The sequence below is a fragment of the Schistocerca nitens genome, chromosome 1, assembly GCF_023898315.1.
Source record: "Schistocerca nitens isolate TAMUIC-IGC-003100 chromosome 1, iqSchNite1.1, whole genome shotgun sequence".
In the NCBI taxonomy this organism is placed as follows: Eukaryota; Metazoa; Arthropoda; class Insecta; order Orthoptera; family Acrididae; genus Schistocerca; species Schistocerca nitens.
The window spans coordinates 1132658561-1132672530 of NC_064614.1; the positions used below are offsets into that span (position 1 = coordinate 1132658561).

The 13970-nt window shown below is 37.8% G+C and overlaps 1 protein-coding gene across 2 annotated transcripts in view; it reads left to right on the forward strand.

Annotated features, from left to right (window-relative positions):
• Nucleotides 1-12615, forward strand: part of LOC126199460 (organic cation transporter protein-like) — a 159902-nt gene extending 147287 nt beyond the window's left edge. For both annotated transcript variants that reach the window (XM_049936392.1, XM_049936384.1), the window contains one exon: nucleotides 10708-12615. In XM_049936392.1, coding sequence (XP_049792349.1) covers nucleotides 10708-10768 — 61 coding nt within the window. In that variant the 3' untranslated portion in view covers nucleotides 10769-12615. The remainder of the gene's footprint in view (nucleotides 1-10707) is intronic.
• Nucleotides 12616-13970: the final 1355 nt, after the last annotated feature.

Here is a 13970-nt window from a genome sequence, read left to right on the forward strand (position 1 = left end):
GTTCAAAATGTAAATTACGAACCAACATCATTGCTCACTGCAACATCCAGCCTTTACCAACGACACATCAAAATTCCCTGTGTGAACTCAGAATTATACAGAGCTGTGATGTTTCAAAGTTAAATGCACATCAATTAACCATACCTTAGTTTTGGCAGAAGACCATCCCTTTGCTTCTCAACAGAATTCATGAAATATTCTTTCAATGGTTCAAATGGCTCTGAGCACTATGGGAGTAAACATCTATGGTCATCAGTCCCCTAGAACTTAGAACTACTTAAACCTAACTAACCTAAGGACAGCACACAACACCCAGTCATCACGAGGTACAGAAATTCCCTGACCCCGCCGGGAATCGAACCCGGGAACCCGGGTGTGGGAAAAATATTCTTTAGGTTGCCTTCAACAAGTGTAAGCAATTCTCGCCTGAGTCACAACCTAAAATACAGAGCTGTGATGTTTCAAAGTTAAATGCATATCAATTAATCATACCTTAGTTTTGGCAGAAGACCATCCCTTTGCCTCTCAACAGAATTCGTGAAATATTCTTTAGGTTGCCTTCAACAAGTTTAAGCAATTCCTGCCTGAGTCACAACCTAAAATGAATACTTTTCTTACACACTAGGAATAATTATCATTATCATCATCATCATCATCATGTTATATAATTTCCAGCCCTTAGCTAGGTATGTTTAGAATACAAGCCTCTCCATCTTTTCCTGTCCTCCCATACCATGTTTCTCTCTCTGTCCCAGTCTTCTCTCTCTTCTCTTCATCACATATTCCTTCACTCCAGTGATCCATCTGTCTCTTGGTCTTCCTTTAAATCATTTGTTTCCCTACTATCATTTCATGTTCAGAATCCTTACAACTCCCATTCATTTACATGGTTGTCACATTAATGTGATCACCACCTATTTTTGACAAGAATGTGCAATAACAATTTGCAGACAGCAGATGGCAGCACTAGCAACGGAGGATATAGAAGCATGTCAGTGCACACACAAGTATGCACCTATCGTTGGGGACCATATCCAAACCTGCATGCAGTTTGTTTTTCCTTGGCATGACAGCAACTACCATCAGGACAACACAATTTGTTACACAACTCTCTGCATACACATACTAGGATGAATTTAGCACAATCCCCTGACCACTAAACCCTCTGGTTTGAAACCCAAATTGAGAATCTGTGGGATCACCTTGATCAGATTGCTCACACCATGGATCCTCAACCGAGAAACCTAGTGCAGTTGGCCATGGCACTGGGATCGGCACGACTCCACACCCCTACTGGTACCTTCAAGAACATCACTGATTCTCTTCCTGTGCATCTCACATTGATCCATACTGCAAAAGGTAGTTAGTTATTCATGCTTTTGATGAGTGTGAGTGGTCACATTAATGTGACTGGACAGTGTATGTGCTGAACACATATGTGGGTGAAGCCACTGGGAGAAGGCTAGTTATTAATAAATACAGCTGAGTACTCTATAACTGCATTCAGCAAAATGGATCTCACGAAGTTATTAAAAAAAGCAATGAACATGCAAATTATGTCAGAAATCAGTAATTCTGACAACAGAACTAAGGTTATATGCAGTGTAGTGAAATGAATGACAGGACAAAAAGGTACTTAACAGGGTAACACCATCATTGATTTAAATGGAAAGATCATTTACAGGTAGCAGATGTATTTAATAATCATTTCTTGAATGAAACAGAAAATATAGGGACAAAAGTTCAAGGAAAAAAAAACATCATTGTATGTTAAAAGAGCAACTCTCATAAAATTCAGTCATATGAATGTATCACAGATTTCTTCTTTAGAAATTAAGAAAATTATATATTATCTCAAAAAAAAAAAAAAATCTCATCTGGATTTTATGGTGATTTCAACACAGTACTAAAGATTTGTTCTCATATAAGAAACCATGTTTTATCTGAAATATTTTTCCAGAGTGATATAAAAAGTCATTATTAAACCCCCTCTACAAGAAAGGTGATAGGAGAGATGGGGGAGATGTCAATAACCAGTGACCATTTTCATTATAGTCATCATTTTCCAAAGTTTTTGAGAAGGCAATGTATTTTGGAATAGTATACCATCTGACCAACAATAAAACCTAAGTAAACCACAATTTGGATTTCAGAAGACTTTTTGAACTGAGAATACCATTTACACATTCACTCACCAAATTTCACAAGTATTAAATAAGAGAATAGCCATCTATGACCTACCTAAGGCATCTGACTGTTTGAATCACAATACTCTCTTAGATAAACTCTTTTGTGAGATTAATAGACAGTCAACCAATGGACAATGTCACATCTAACAAAAAGACTGCAGAAAGTTTACTTAGTAGTTCAACCACAGTAGTTAGAGGAGATTCTTCTAATTGGGGAGAAATCATGTATGGGGCTCCCTAAGACTCAATCTTTGTTCCACTATTGTTCCTCATCTATGTACGCTGGTGTCCAAAATTAAAGCAACAAACCACAATTTCCCTGTCTTGTGCCTAATTTATGATATAATCATACAAACTGTCAACAGATATCCATGTGATAGTGTTCTGCATGGAAGATGGAATTTCAGTCAACAGAAAACCACACCAACGACAACATCAGTGCACCTGTCACACAGAGCAGTGTTTGTCTGGTAGTCCCACATCCACAAACGCTGTATACACAGTCACAGATAGTAAGGTATAGTGCATGGTAGATGCCTACAAGACTCTCTGCAATGGAGGGCCTTAGGAAGAATGGAAGCAGGACAATCACGAACTCATATGGCCTGATGGCTTAATGTGAATCATTATGTTGTTTTTTGGATGTGGCATTAGTTTATAGAGACTGAAACTGTATCCCAAAGACCAGGGCAGGGCCAACCAAGTGTGACATAAGAAAGAGAGGACCATTATTTGGCTGTAAGGGCACAACAGTAGCGCCTTATTACTGCACAGCAGCTGGCATTGGACCTCACAGCATCCACTGGACATGGTATATTGAGGCAAACAGTGTTGAAAAAGCTTCAACAGAGTGGCGTTTATTGTTGGAGACTTGTGTGCTTCTGATCCATCTTCACAGAATGGAACATCTAGAGTGGAGCCATCAACATGCCACCTGGACAGTCGAAGAGTGTTCTTTTCACAGACAAGTCCCAATTTGGTCTGAAGAGTGTGCCTAGATGGAGTCGCATCTGAAGGGAATGTGGAACATGAGTTTGAGACCCGAACATTGTGGAAAGAAATCGATATTGAGGAGGATCACTAATGGTGTAGGCAGGGATTATGTTGACCACTCGAACACCTGTTCCTGAAATTGTACAGGTCAATCAGAAAGGTTTAATTGTTGTCCAGTATTGTGAGGGAAAAGAGAGTGGACTGGAAAACCAGAAGACTTATAAACTCATTATGTTGTTGTTGTTGTTGTTGTTGTTGTCTTCAGTCCTGAGACTGGTTTGATGCAGCTCTCCATGCTACTCTATCCTGTGCAAGCTTCTTCATCTCCCAGTACTTACTGCAACCTACATCCTTCTGAATCTGCTTAGTGTATTCATCTCTTGGTCTCCCTCTACGATTTTTACCCTCCACGCTGCCCTCCAATGCTAAATTTGTGATCCCTTGATGCCTCAGAACATGTCCTACCAACCGATCCCTTCTTCTAGTCAAGTTGTGCCACAAATTTCTCATCCTATTCAATACCTCCTCATTAGTTATGTGATCTACCCTCTGATTTTCAGCATTCTTCTGTAGCACCACATTTCGAAAGCTTCTATTCTTTTCTTGTCAAAACTATTTATCGTCCATGTTTCACTTCCATACATGGCTACGCTCCATACAAATACTTTCAGAAACAACTTCCTCACACTTAAATCTATACCTGATGTTAACAAATTTCTCTTCTTTAGAAATGCTTTCCTTGCCATTGACAGTCTACATTTTATATCCTCTCTACTTTGACCATCATCAGTTATTTTGCTCCCCAAATAGCAAAACTCCTTTCCTACTTTAAGTGTCTCATTTCCTAATCTTATACCCTCAACATCACCCAACTTAATTCGACTACATTTCATTATCCTCGTTTTGCTTTTGTTGATGTTCATCTTATATCCTCCTTTCAAGACACTGTCCATTCCGTTCAACAGCTCTTCCAAGTCCTTTGTTGCCTCTGACAGAATCACAATGTCATCAGCGAACCTCAACGTTTTTATTTCTTCTCCATGGACTTTAATACCTACTCGGAATTTTTCTTTTGTTTCCTTTACTGCTTGCTTAATATACAGATTGAATAACATCAGGGAGAGGCTACAACCCTGTCTCACTCCCTTCCCAACCGCTGCTTCCCTTTCATGCCCCTCGACTCTTATAACTGCCATCTGGTTTCTGTACAAATTGTAAATAGCTTTTCACTCCCTGTATTTTACCCCTGCCACCTCTAAAATTTGAAAGTGAGTATTCCTTTCAACATTGTCAAAAGCTTTCTCTAAAGTCTACAAATGCCAGAAATGTAGGTTTGCCTTTCCGCAATCTAGCTTCTAAGATAAGTCATAGGGTCAGTATTGCCTCACGTGTTCCAACATTTCTGCAAAATCCAAACTGATCTTCATCGAGGTCAGCTTGTACCAGTTTTTCCATTCGTCTGTAAAGAATTCGCGTTAGTATTTTGCAGCTGTGACGTATTAAACTGATAGTTCAGTAATTTTCACATCTGTCAACACCTGATTTCTTTGGAATTGGAATTATTATAATCTTTTTTAAGTCTGAGGGTATTTCGCCTGTCTCATACATCTTGCTCACCCGATGGTAGGGTTTTGTTAGGACTGGCTCTCCCAAGGCCGTCAGTATTTCTAATGGAATGTTGTCTACTCCGGGGGCCTTGTTTCGACTCAGGTCTTTCAGTGCTCTGTCAAACTCTTCACGCAGTATTGTATCTCCCATTTCATCTTCATCTACATCCTCTTCCATTTGCATAATATTATCCTCAAGTACATTGCCCTTGTATGGACCCTCTATATACTCCTTCCACCTTTCTGCTTTCCCTTCTTTGCTTAGAACTGGGTTTCCATCTGAGCTCTTGATATTCATATAAATGGTTCTCTTCTCTCCAAGGGTCTCTTTAATTTTCCTGTAGGCAGTATCTATCTTACCCCTAGTGAGATAAGCCTCTACATCCTTACATTTGTCCTCTAGCCATCCCTGATTAGCCATTTTACACTTCCTGTCGATCTCATTTTTGAGATGTTTGTATTCCTTTTTGCCTACTTCATTTACTGCATTTTTATATTTTCACCTTTCATCAATTAAATTCAATATTTCTTCTGTTAGCCAAGGATTTCTACTAGCCCTCATCTTTTTACCTACTTGATCCTCTGCTGCCTTCACTACTTCATCCCTCAGAGCTACCCATTCTTCTTCTACTGTATTTCTTTCCCCCATTCCTGTCAATTGTTCCCTTATGCTCTCCCTGAAACTCTGTACAACCTCTGGTTTAGTCAGTTTATCCAGGTCCCATCTCCTTAAATTCCCACCTTTTTGCAGTTTCTTCAGTTTTAATCTACAGTTCATAACCAATAGATTGTGGTCAGAGTCCACATCTGCCCCTGGAAATGTCTTACAATTTAAAATCTGGTTCCTAAATCTCTGTCTTACCATTATATAATCTATCTGATACCTTCTAGTATCTCCAGGATTCTTCCATGTATACAACCTTCTTTTATGATTCTTGAACCAAGTGTTAGCTATGCTTAAGTTATGCTCTGTGCAAAATTCTACCAGACGGCTTCCTCTTTCATTTCTCTCCCCCAATCCATATTCACCTACTATGTTTCCTTTTTTCCTTTTCTCCCTTTTCCTATTCTCGAATTCCAGTCACCCATGACTATTAAATTTTCGTCTCCCTTCACTACCTGAATAATTTCTTTTATCTCATCATACATTTCATCAATTTCTTAATCATCTGCAGAGCTAGCTGGCATGTAAACTTGTACTACTGTAGTAGGTATGGGCTTCATGTCTATCTGGGCCACAATAATGCGTTCACTATGCTGTTGATAGTAGCTTACCCGCACTCCTATTTTTTTTATTCATTATTAAACCTACTCCTGCATTACCCCTAATTTATTTTGTATTTATAATCCTGTATTCACCTGACCAAAAGTCTTGTTCCTCCTGCCACCGAACTTCACTAATTCCCACTATATCTAACTTTAACCTATCCATTTCCCTTTTTAAATTTTCTAACCTACCTGCCTGATTAAGGGATCTGACATTCCATGCTCCGATCCGTAGAACGCCAGTTTTCTTTCTTCTGATAACGACGTCCTTTTGAGTAGTCCCCACCCGGAGATCCGAATGGGGGACTATTTTACGTCCAGAATATTTTACCCAAGAGGACGCCATCATCATTTAACTATACAGTAAAGCTGTATGCCCTCGGGAAAAATTACGGCTGTAGTTTCCCCTTGCTTTCAGCCGTTCGCAGTACCAGCACAGCAAGGCCGTTTTGGTTAGTGTTGCAAGGCCAGATCAGTCAATCATCCAGACTGTTGCCCCTGCAACTACTGAAAAGGCTGCTGCCCCTCTTCAGGAACCACATGTTTGTCTGGCCTCTCAACAGATACCCCTCCCTTGTGGGTTGCACCTACGGTATGACCATCTGTATCGCTGAGGCATGCAAGCCTCCCCACCAATGGCAAGGTCCATGGTTCATGGGGGTAGGAAACTCATTATATCTTAATCAAAAAGTTTCAGTGAAAGTGAGAGGAGGAAGTACAAACTGGATCAGACTAGGAAAAGGAGTAAGACAAGGATGCTGTCTATCACCTACTCTTTTCAACCTCTACTTGGAAAATATGATTGACCAATGCTCATTAAATGACAAAGGAATAGAAATTGGAGGCAGAAGAGTAGGGTGTTTGAGGTTTGCTGATGACATGGTCCTCCTAGCCACAGGGGAAAAAGAATTACAGGATTTGGTGGACACCATTGCAACTAATGGAAAAAAATATGGAATGAAAATTAACAGAAGTAAAACAGAAGTATTGGCACTAGAAGGAAATAAGGAAATAAAAATTATGCTGAATGGAGAAATACTAGAACAGGTGCAAAATTTTAAGTATCTTGGAAGCAGGATAGACACCGACTGGAAGTGCACCACAGAAATTAAAACAAGGATAGCAGTGCCAAAAGAGGCATTTTACAAGAAAAGGAGAATTTTCTGCAGCAGTCTGGACAGAGAACTCAGAAAGAGACTCATAAAATGTCTTGTATGGAGCGTTCTTCTATATGGCGCTGAAACATGGACTATGAGGAAAAAAGACAGAGAAAAACTGGAGGCTTTTGAGATCTGGACATGGTGGAGGATGGAAAGAATAAGTTGGATGGACAGAGTAAACAATGAAGAGGTACTGAGAAGAGTGGGAGAGAAAAGACAGTTACTAGATGTAATAAAGAGAAGAAAAAGAAATTGGATTGGGCATATATTAAGAAAGAATGACGGACTGATAAAAACAGTTTTAGAAGGTTATGTAGAAGGGAAAAGGAAGCGAGGAAGGCAGAGATTCCAGATACTGGATGACATGATGGACAGTACAACATACAGCATCCTTAAGAAGGAAGCAATGGATTGCAGAAAATGGAGAGGCAAAGGACCTGCTAATATAGCGGATAACTGATGATGATGATTGTGACACAGTCTTGGGATCTCATGTATGGTTGTTGCAAGGTGCTGTGCACCCAGACATTGCACTGTTGGATGATAGTGCTTGAACTCATAGAGAAAGAGTGGTTGATGATTTCATGGAAATGGAAGATACTGCACGCAGGGCATGTCCTGCTCACTCTCCCAATTTTAATCCCATAGAGCAAGGTGTATGAAACAGGCGAAATACTGTCAGACTTCAAGAAGACTATAATAATTCCAATTCCAAAGAAAGCAGGTGTTGACAGATGTGAAAATTACCGAACTATCAGTTTAATAAGTCACAGCTGCAAAATACTAACGGGAATTCTTTACAGACGAATGGAAAAACTAATAGAAGCCGACCTCGGGGAAGATCAATTTGGATTCCGTAGAAATGTTGGAACACGTGAGGCAATACTGACCCTACGACTTATCTTAGAAGCTAGATTAAGGAAGGGCAAACCTACGTTTCTAGCATTTGTAGACTTAGAGAAAGCTTTTGACAATGTTGACTGGAATACTCTCTTTCAAATTCTGAAGGTAGCAGGGGTAAAATACAGGGAGCGAAAGGCTATTTACAATTTGTACAGAAACCAGATGGCAGTTATAAGAGTCGAGGGACATGAAAGGGAAGCAGTGGTTGGGAAGGGAGTGAGACAGGGTTGTAATCTCTCCCTGATGTTATTCAATCTGTATATTGAGCAAGCAGTGAAGGAAACAAAAGAAAAATTCGGAGTAGGAATTAAAATCCATGGAGAAGAAATAAAAAGTTTGAGGTTTGCCGATGACATTGTAATTCTGTCAGAGACAGCAAAGGACTTGGAAGAGCACTTGAACGGAATGGATAGTGTCTTGAAAGAAGGATATAAGATGAACATCAACAAAAGCAAAACGAGGATAATGGAATGTAGTCAAATTAAGTCGAGTGATGCTGAGGGAATTAGATTAGGAAATGAGACACTTAAAGTAGTAAAGGAGTTTTGCTATTTGGGGAGCAAAATAACTGATGATGTTCGAAGTAGAGAGGATATAAAATGTAGACTGGCAATGGCAAGGAAAGCGTTTCTGAAGAAGAGAAATTTGTTAACATCGAGTATAGATTTAAGTGTCAGGAAGTCATTTCTGAAAGTATTTGTATGGAGTGTAGCCATGTATGGAAGTGAAACATGGATGATAAATAGTTTGGACAAGAAGAGAATAGAAGCTTTCGAAATGTGGTGCTACAGAAGAATGCTGAAGATTAGATGGGTAGATCACATAACTAATGAGGAAGTATTGGTGAGAAGAGAAGTTTGTGGCACAACTTGACCAGAAGAAGGGATCGGTTGGTAGGACATGTTCTGAGGCATCAAGGGATCACCAATTTAGTATTGGAGGGCAGAGTGGAGGGTAGAAATCATAGAGGGAGACTGAGAGATGAATACACTAAGCAGATTTAGAAGGATGTAGGCTGCAGTAGGTACTGGGAGATGAAGAAGCTTGCACAGGATAGAGTAGCATGGAGAGCTGCATCAAACAAGTCTGAGGACTGAAGACCACAACAACAACAGAGCCTGTCTGGGTTGCACTAGGAAGATGAGTTGCATGACGTCAACATCCACCAACAGCTCTCCAAGACTTCTGAGCAGCTCTGCAAAAAGAATGGGCGTTATTGCCTCAACATGACATTGATGACATTATTCACAGCATCCTTCATCACTGTCAGGCCTGCATTGCTGTCAGAGATGGTCACAGTTGTCACAGTGTGTATGTAAATCTGTTACGTTGGAAAAAATGAAGAACATTTTTGTCTACTGCTATGCACGTTGCAGTTGTTTACATTCTGCATTCTTCACATTGTTTCTACTTTTCTGTCACCTGCTTACACTGTTCACAGAAAAAATAAAAGAAACCTTGCAAAATTTTGGTTTGTTGCTTTAATTTTGGACACCAGAGTAGCTAACCTTCTGTCTAATGCACTACAAACGGAATTAGCTCTTTTTGCATATGACAACAATTGTAATCATTCCATGCATACATCCCACAATGGAAGAAATGGTAAACAATGTTCTTAAAAGTATCATTCTTTGATTCTCTGCAAATAGTCTCAGTCTTGATTTAAAAAAGAAACAACATATTCATTTCTGCATATCAAGAGGTACTATACCGATGATACACGGCAAGGAAATTGGATGAATACTTCAAAATTTTGACATGTTCATATTGATGAGAATTTAAACTGGACAAAGCAACTTAGTTTGGCCACATTTGCACTTCAAATATTTGCAAATCTTAGGGAAAGACAAATGAGTAAGTTGACATATTTTACATATTTTCATTCAATAATGTCATTTGAAATGATGTTCTGAGGTAATTAATCTTTAAGAAAGAGAGTCTTCATTGGTCAAAAAAATGCTGTAAGAATAATACATGGTGTTCATCAAAGATCATCTAGAAGACATCTGTTTAAGGGGTTAGACTCATAATATATTTATTTCCTTGTGAAGTTTGTTGTAAATAACTGAGTGTAGTTCAAAAGAAACATTGATGTACATGAGTAAAATACCTGAAGAAAAAATGACATTCATTATTTCACACTACCATTGTCTTTAACACAAAAACTGGTGCACAATGCTGCAGCAAAAATTTTTGATCACTTATCCAGTGATATAAAATGTCTGGCAAGATAACAAAGTAAAATTTGAAGACAGAACGAAAATGTTTCTCCTTGACAACCCCTACTATCCTGTAGAACAAGTTCTATCATTGTAATGTGTAAAAGGTGCTTGGTAGGAATTACTAACTCACATCTGTGTATTATTTAAAAAGAAGAAAAAAGAAAAGAAAAGAAAAAGAAACATGTAATCATATTTACAAATTAATTTGTGATGTGAATGTAAAATGACTCACTCCACATACTTACAGTTTATTGAGCAAATGATCCATGGAGCATTAAACTAACTAACAAGAAGAAGTCATTTGGACTCTTCTGAAAACATTTATTGTGAAATATATGGTGCCAGTAACTCAAACCTTTTTTTCTAGGCCTCTTTCTGGTGCCAGCCTTGGTGACCACATAGATGAAGTTCCAAAGGAGATCATCTGAGATGTAGTGTATGGCATACATGCTGTACATCAATGAAACCCTTACTTTAATGGTTTGTGTTATTAAGAGTGAAGAACAGAAGACGGAAGATATCATACCAGTGTCGGTGGAATTAGAGACTATACATGTTTATGTTACATTTCCTTAAAAATGGCCTTACCTTTTAGGTCAAAACTATGCACACAGAATCTGATGTTGGTTCAGATATCATGTATAATTTATAAGCCCTATTAACAATCTAGATGAGCCACTTAAGAAGGCATAGGAAAGCAAAGAGGAATATAGCTTCAAGTAGGTTTTTGCACTTTGTGAGAACAATTTCCAACAGCTAACTGTATTGCCTCATGTTGTTTCAGAACAATCCTTATTCAATATGGCCCTTGAGAATGCATATTTGCAACAGCTTAGCGATTTCAAATTACAAACTGATAAATTGCAGTACATTTTGTCACATAATATCATTTTATTTTTATTTACACATTGCTCAAAATTTCTTGTTTAATAGAAAGTATTCAGCTGGAACATAGAGCTATCAAGTTCTGAAATATTAGTAGCTTTACACATTACTTTTTATGTTTCCTCATTTGTTAACTGCTTGTCAGTATTTTATTTCTTATGACTAAGAAGTAGGTGTGTGTGTGTGTGTGTGTGTGTGTGTGTGTGTATGTGTGTGTGTGTGTGTGTGTGTGTGTGTTTGTGTGTGTTTACCAGTGTATGTTTGTATTTATGCTCTTACCAGCATTATTTGTACTACAACCAGTGAATATATTTTGCCTTGATCTTATTTTATAACTGTTGAAGAAGTGATATGTTTTGGTTTTCTACAATGTGCCAACTATTTGAATATAATGGTATCCATGATTCAAATTGACCTTCTAACCATGACCATTTTCTATCATTGTGTTTCACTGAAATTTAGCTGTATGAAGGTTTCTTCATAGATTGCAGAGACTCCTCTTCTTAGTTTTGATTATTGTCTCATTTATATCTCACATATTTTCTTCTTTCCTTTGTATACTGGTTTCAGTGTCAGCTCAATGGGGAATATAGGAACCCTAGCATGTAAAAAACAAACATGGCAGTTTCTGTTCCCCCTGTGTCTCATGGGGATCAATGCTGAAAATCTGCAGTCTAGTCACTGATGAAATTTCACTGGTGAAAAATTGTATAGCAAACAGGGAGGAATTGAAAATTTCAAAGTTGCCCCCACCACTCACACACTGGGTGGGCGGATGGGTCTAGTGTGATATCATTGGATGTCCCCCTCCAAGACAAGCAAACTGGAATTATAACTTTTTTTGATGCGATTTGTAGGTTTTGAGATATTTCAATGTTTTCAGTTAAAATGGATACACTGTAAACACACACACACACACAGAGGTAGGGAGAGAGAGAGAGAGAGAGAGAGAGAGAGAGAGAGATTAATGTTTTAAGGAAATAAGTACCTGAAAAGTCCTACCTAATTTGAAATATGAATGTCAGAAAGGTAATAGCATACGTGTGAATGAGTGAGTAAGCATGTTTGTATGAGGGAAATAGATAATGGACATAAATAAATGTGAAGATGTTTTTCTCTTGTGATGTCATGGCAACAATTTATTTCATAACTTAGTCAGTTTAAACAGGTAAATGCTGCAGAAATCCTAACAAAACTGGCCAATGTGCATGGAAATAAACTGCACCAAGGTAGGATAAGAGGCTGAAATTTATCTAGTCGTACATAACAGCTTACACATTATTTAATGTACTTCAATAAAATATGAAATTTTGCAATTTCATAATCATAGTTTAACTGAATGAAACACAAATTTGTGGAATAAAGCTAAGAGTAAATAAAATTAAACCAATCCTACTGTTACAGTCAAACCATTTTGGTTTGCAAACTCTTTTTCCACCTATCACAAATGTTCTCCTTTCTCTTTTTCAGTACCCTTACATTTTTCACCTGATTTTTGTCAACTCCTAATTTTTGTTCATAAATTATGAATTATGTAATTACCATAAACTTTCCTCTTATAAAAATTGACAGCTTTCTTCTCCTTTTTTAGGTACCACACTTATTTTTGTTCATATATTAACAATGCAGTTTAAAAATATTATTTCCTCCCAAAATAAATTCAGTATTAAATGAAGAACAATATCAACCACAACACTCTGAAAAGACTCAAGAACTTTTAGATGTATTAGAAGAAGTTGTAACTGTATGTTGGTTCACAATGTCTAATGCAATTGACATATTTTTGATATTCATTTTACCCTAGTTAAATATTTAAATTATAGAAATATGTTTATGCACTTTATATATTGCATTGTTTCACAAGGAAACATAACCATTGAGGTTACATGTATAAATTGTCATCAAGAACTAAACCTTTTTTTGTCAGTTTTCTCAGTTTGTGCAAAGTATTTCCTTTAAAAAATCCTGAGAATCTATATTGGTAACACCAAGTATATATTTACAGAGTTACTCAATTTAATGTAACTCTAGTGTAGTATATGTGTTGTGCAATGATGTAAACAAATAATGCTATGTACCTGTATCACTTAGCCTTGACTGAATGTTAAGAAATGTGCAAGGGATTATTCCTTTGTAATGATGAGTAATATTTTACCTGCATGGGTGATGACAAGTGGTTGCTTGTAAACAAAAATATTGTACCAATGTACAGATGACAGATACATCCCTCTAATCATATAAGCTACAGCAGCATACATTTTGATACAACAAATGAATAACTGTCTTGCCCAGTGCAAGTGTGTCAATTTCATATTAGTGTGTGTGTCAACCAAGGCTGAGGATATTTCTGCAAAAGTGCTGTAAGTGGCCACAATGGAACAAACAAGATAGAGACCATGGAATTTGGTTCGAGGAGCTGTAGGATCAGGTGAAATGTGGGTTTAAATACAAGTACTAGACTAAAGATGGAGACAGATTTACATGATAGGTTTTGAGTTGAACTTAATGATGTGAAGTGCTATTGAAGGTCATGTGCTGAAATTCTGGTACAGTATAATAGTGGTGTGACATGTAATTAAAAGTGCCAAAAAGCCTGAAGAGATCCCAATCACATAGTCATTGCACTGTATGACAAATCTGGTAAGGGCCTTCTTCAGTAGCTATTCAATCCTCAGCAATGATTTTTGACTCACTAGAAAGGGATTTGGAAGACAGAACATGAAGCCAGAGTGTAGATTAGGATAT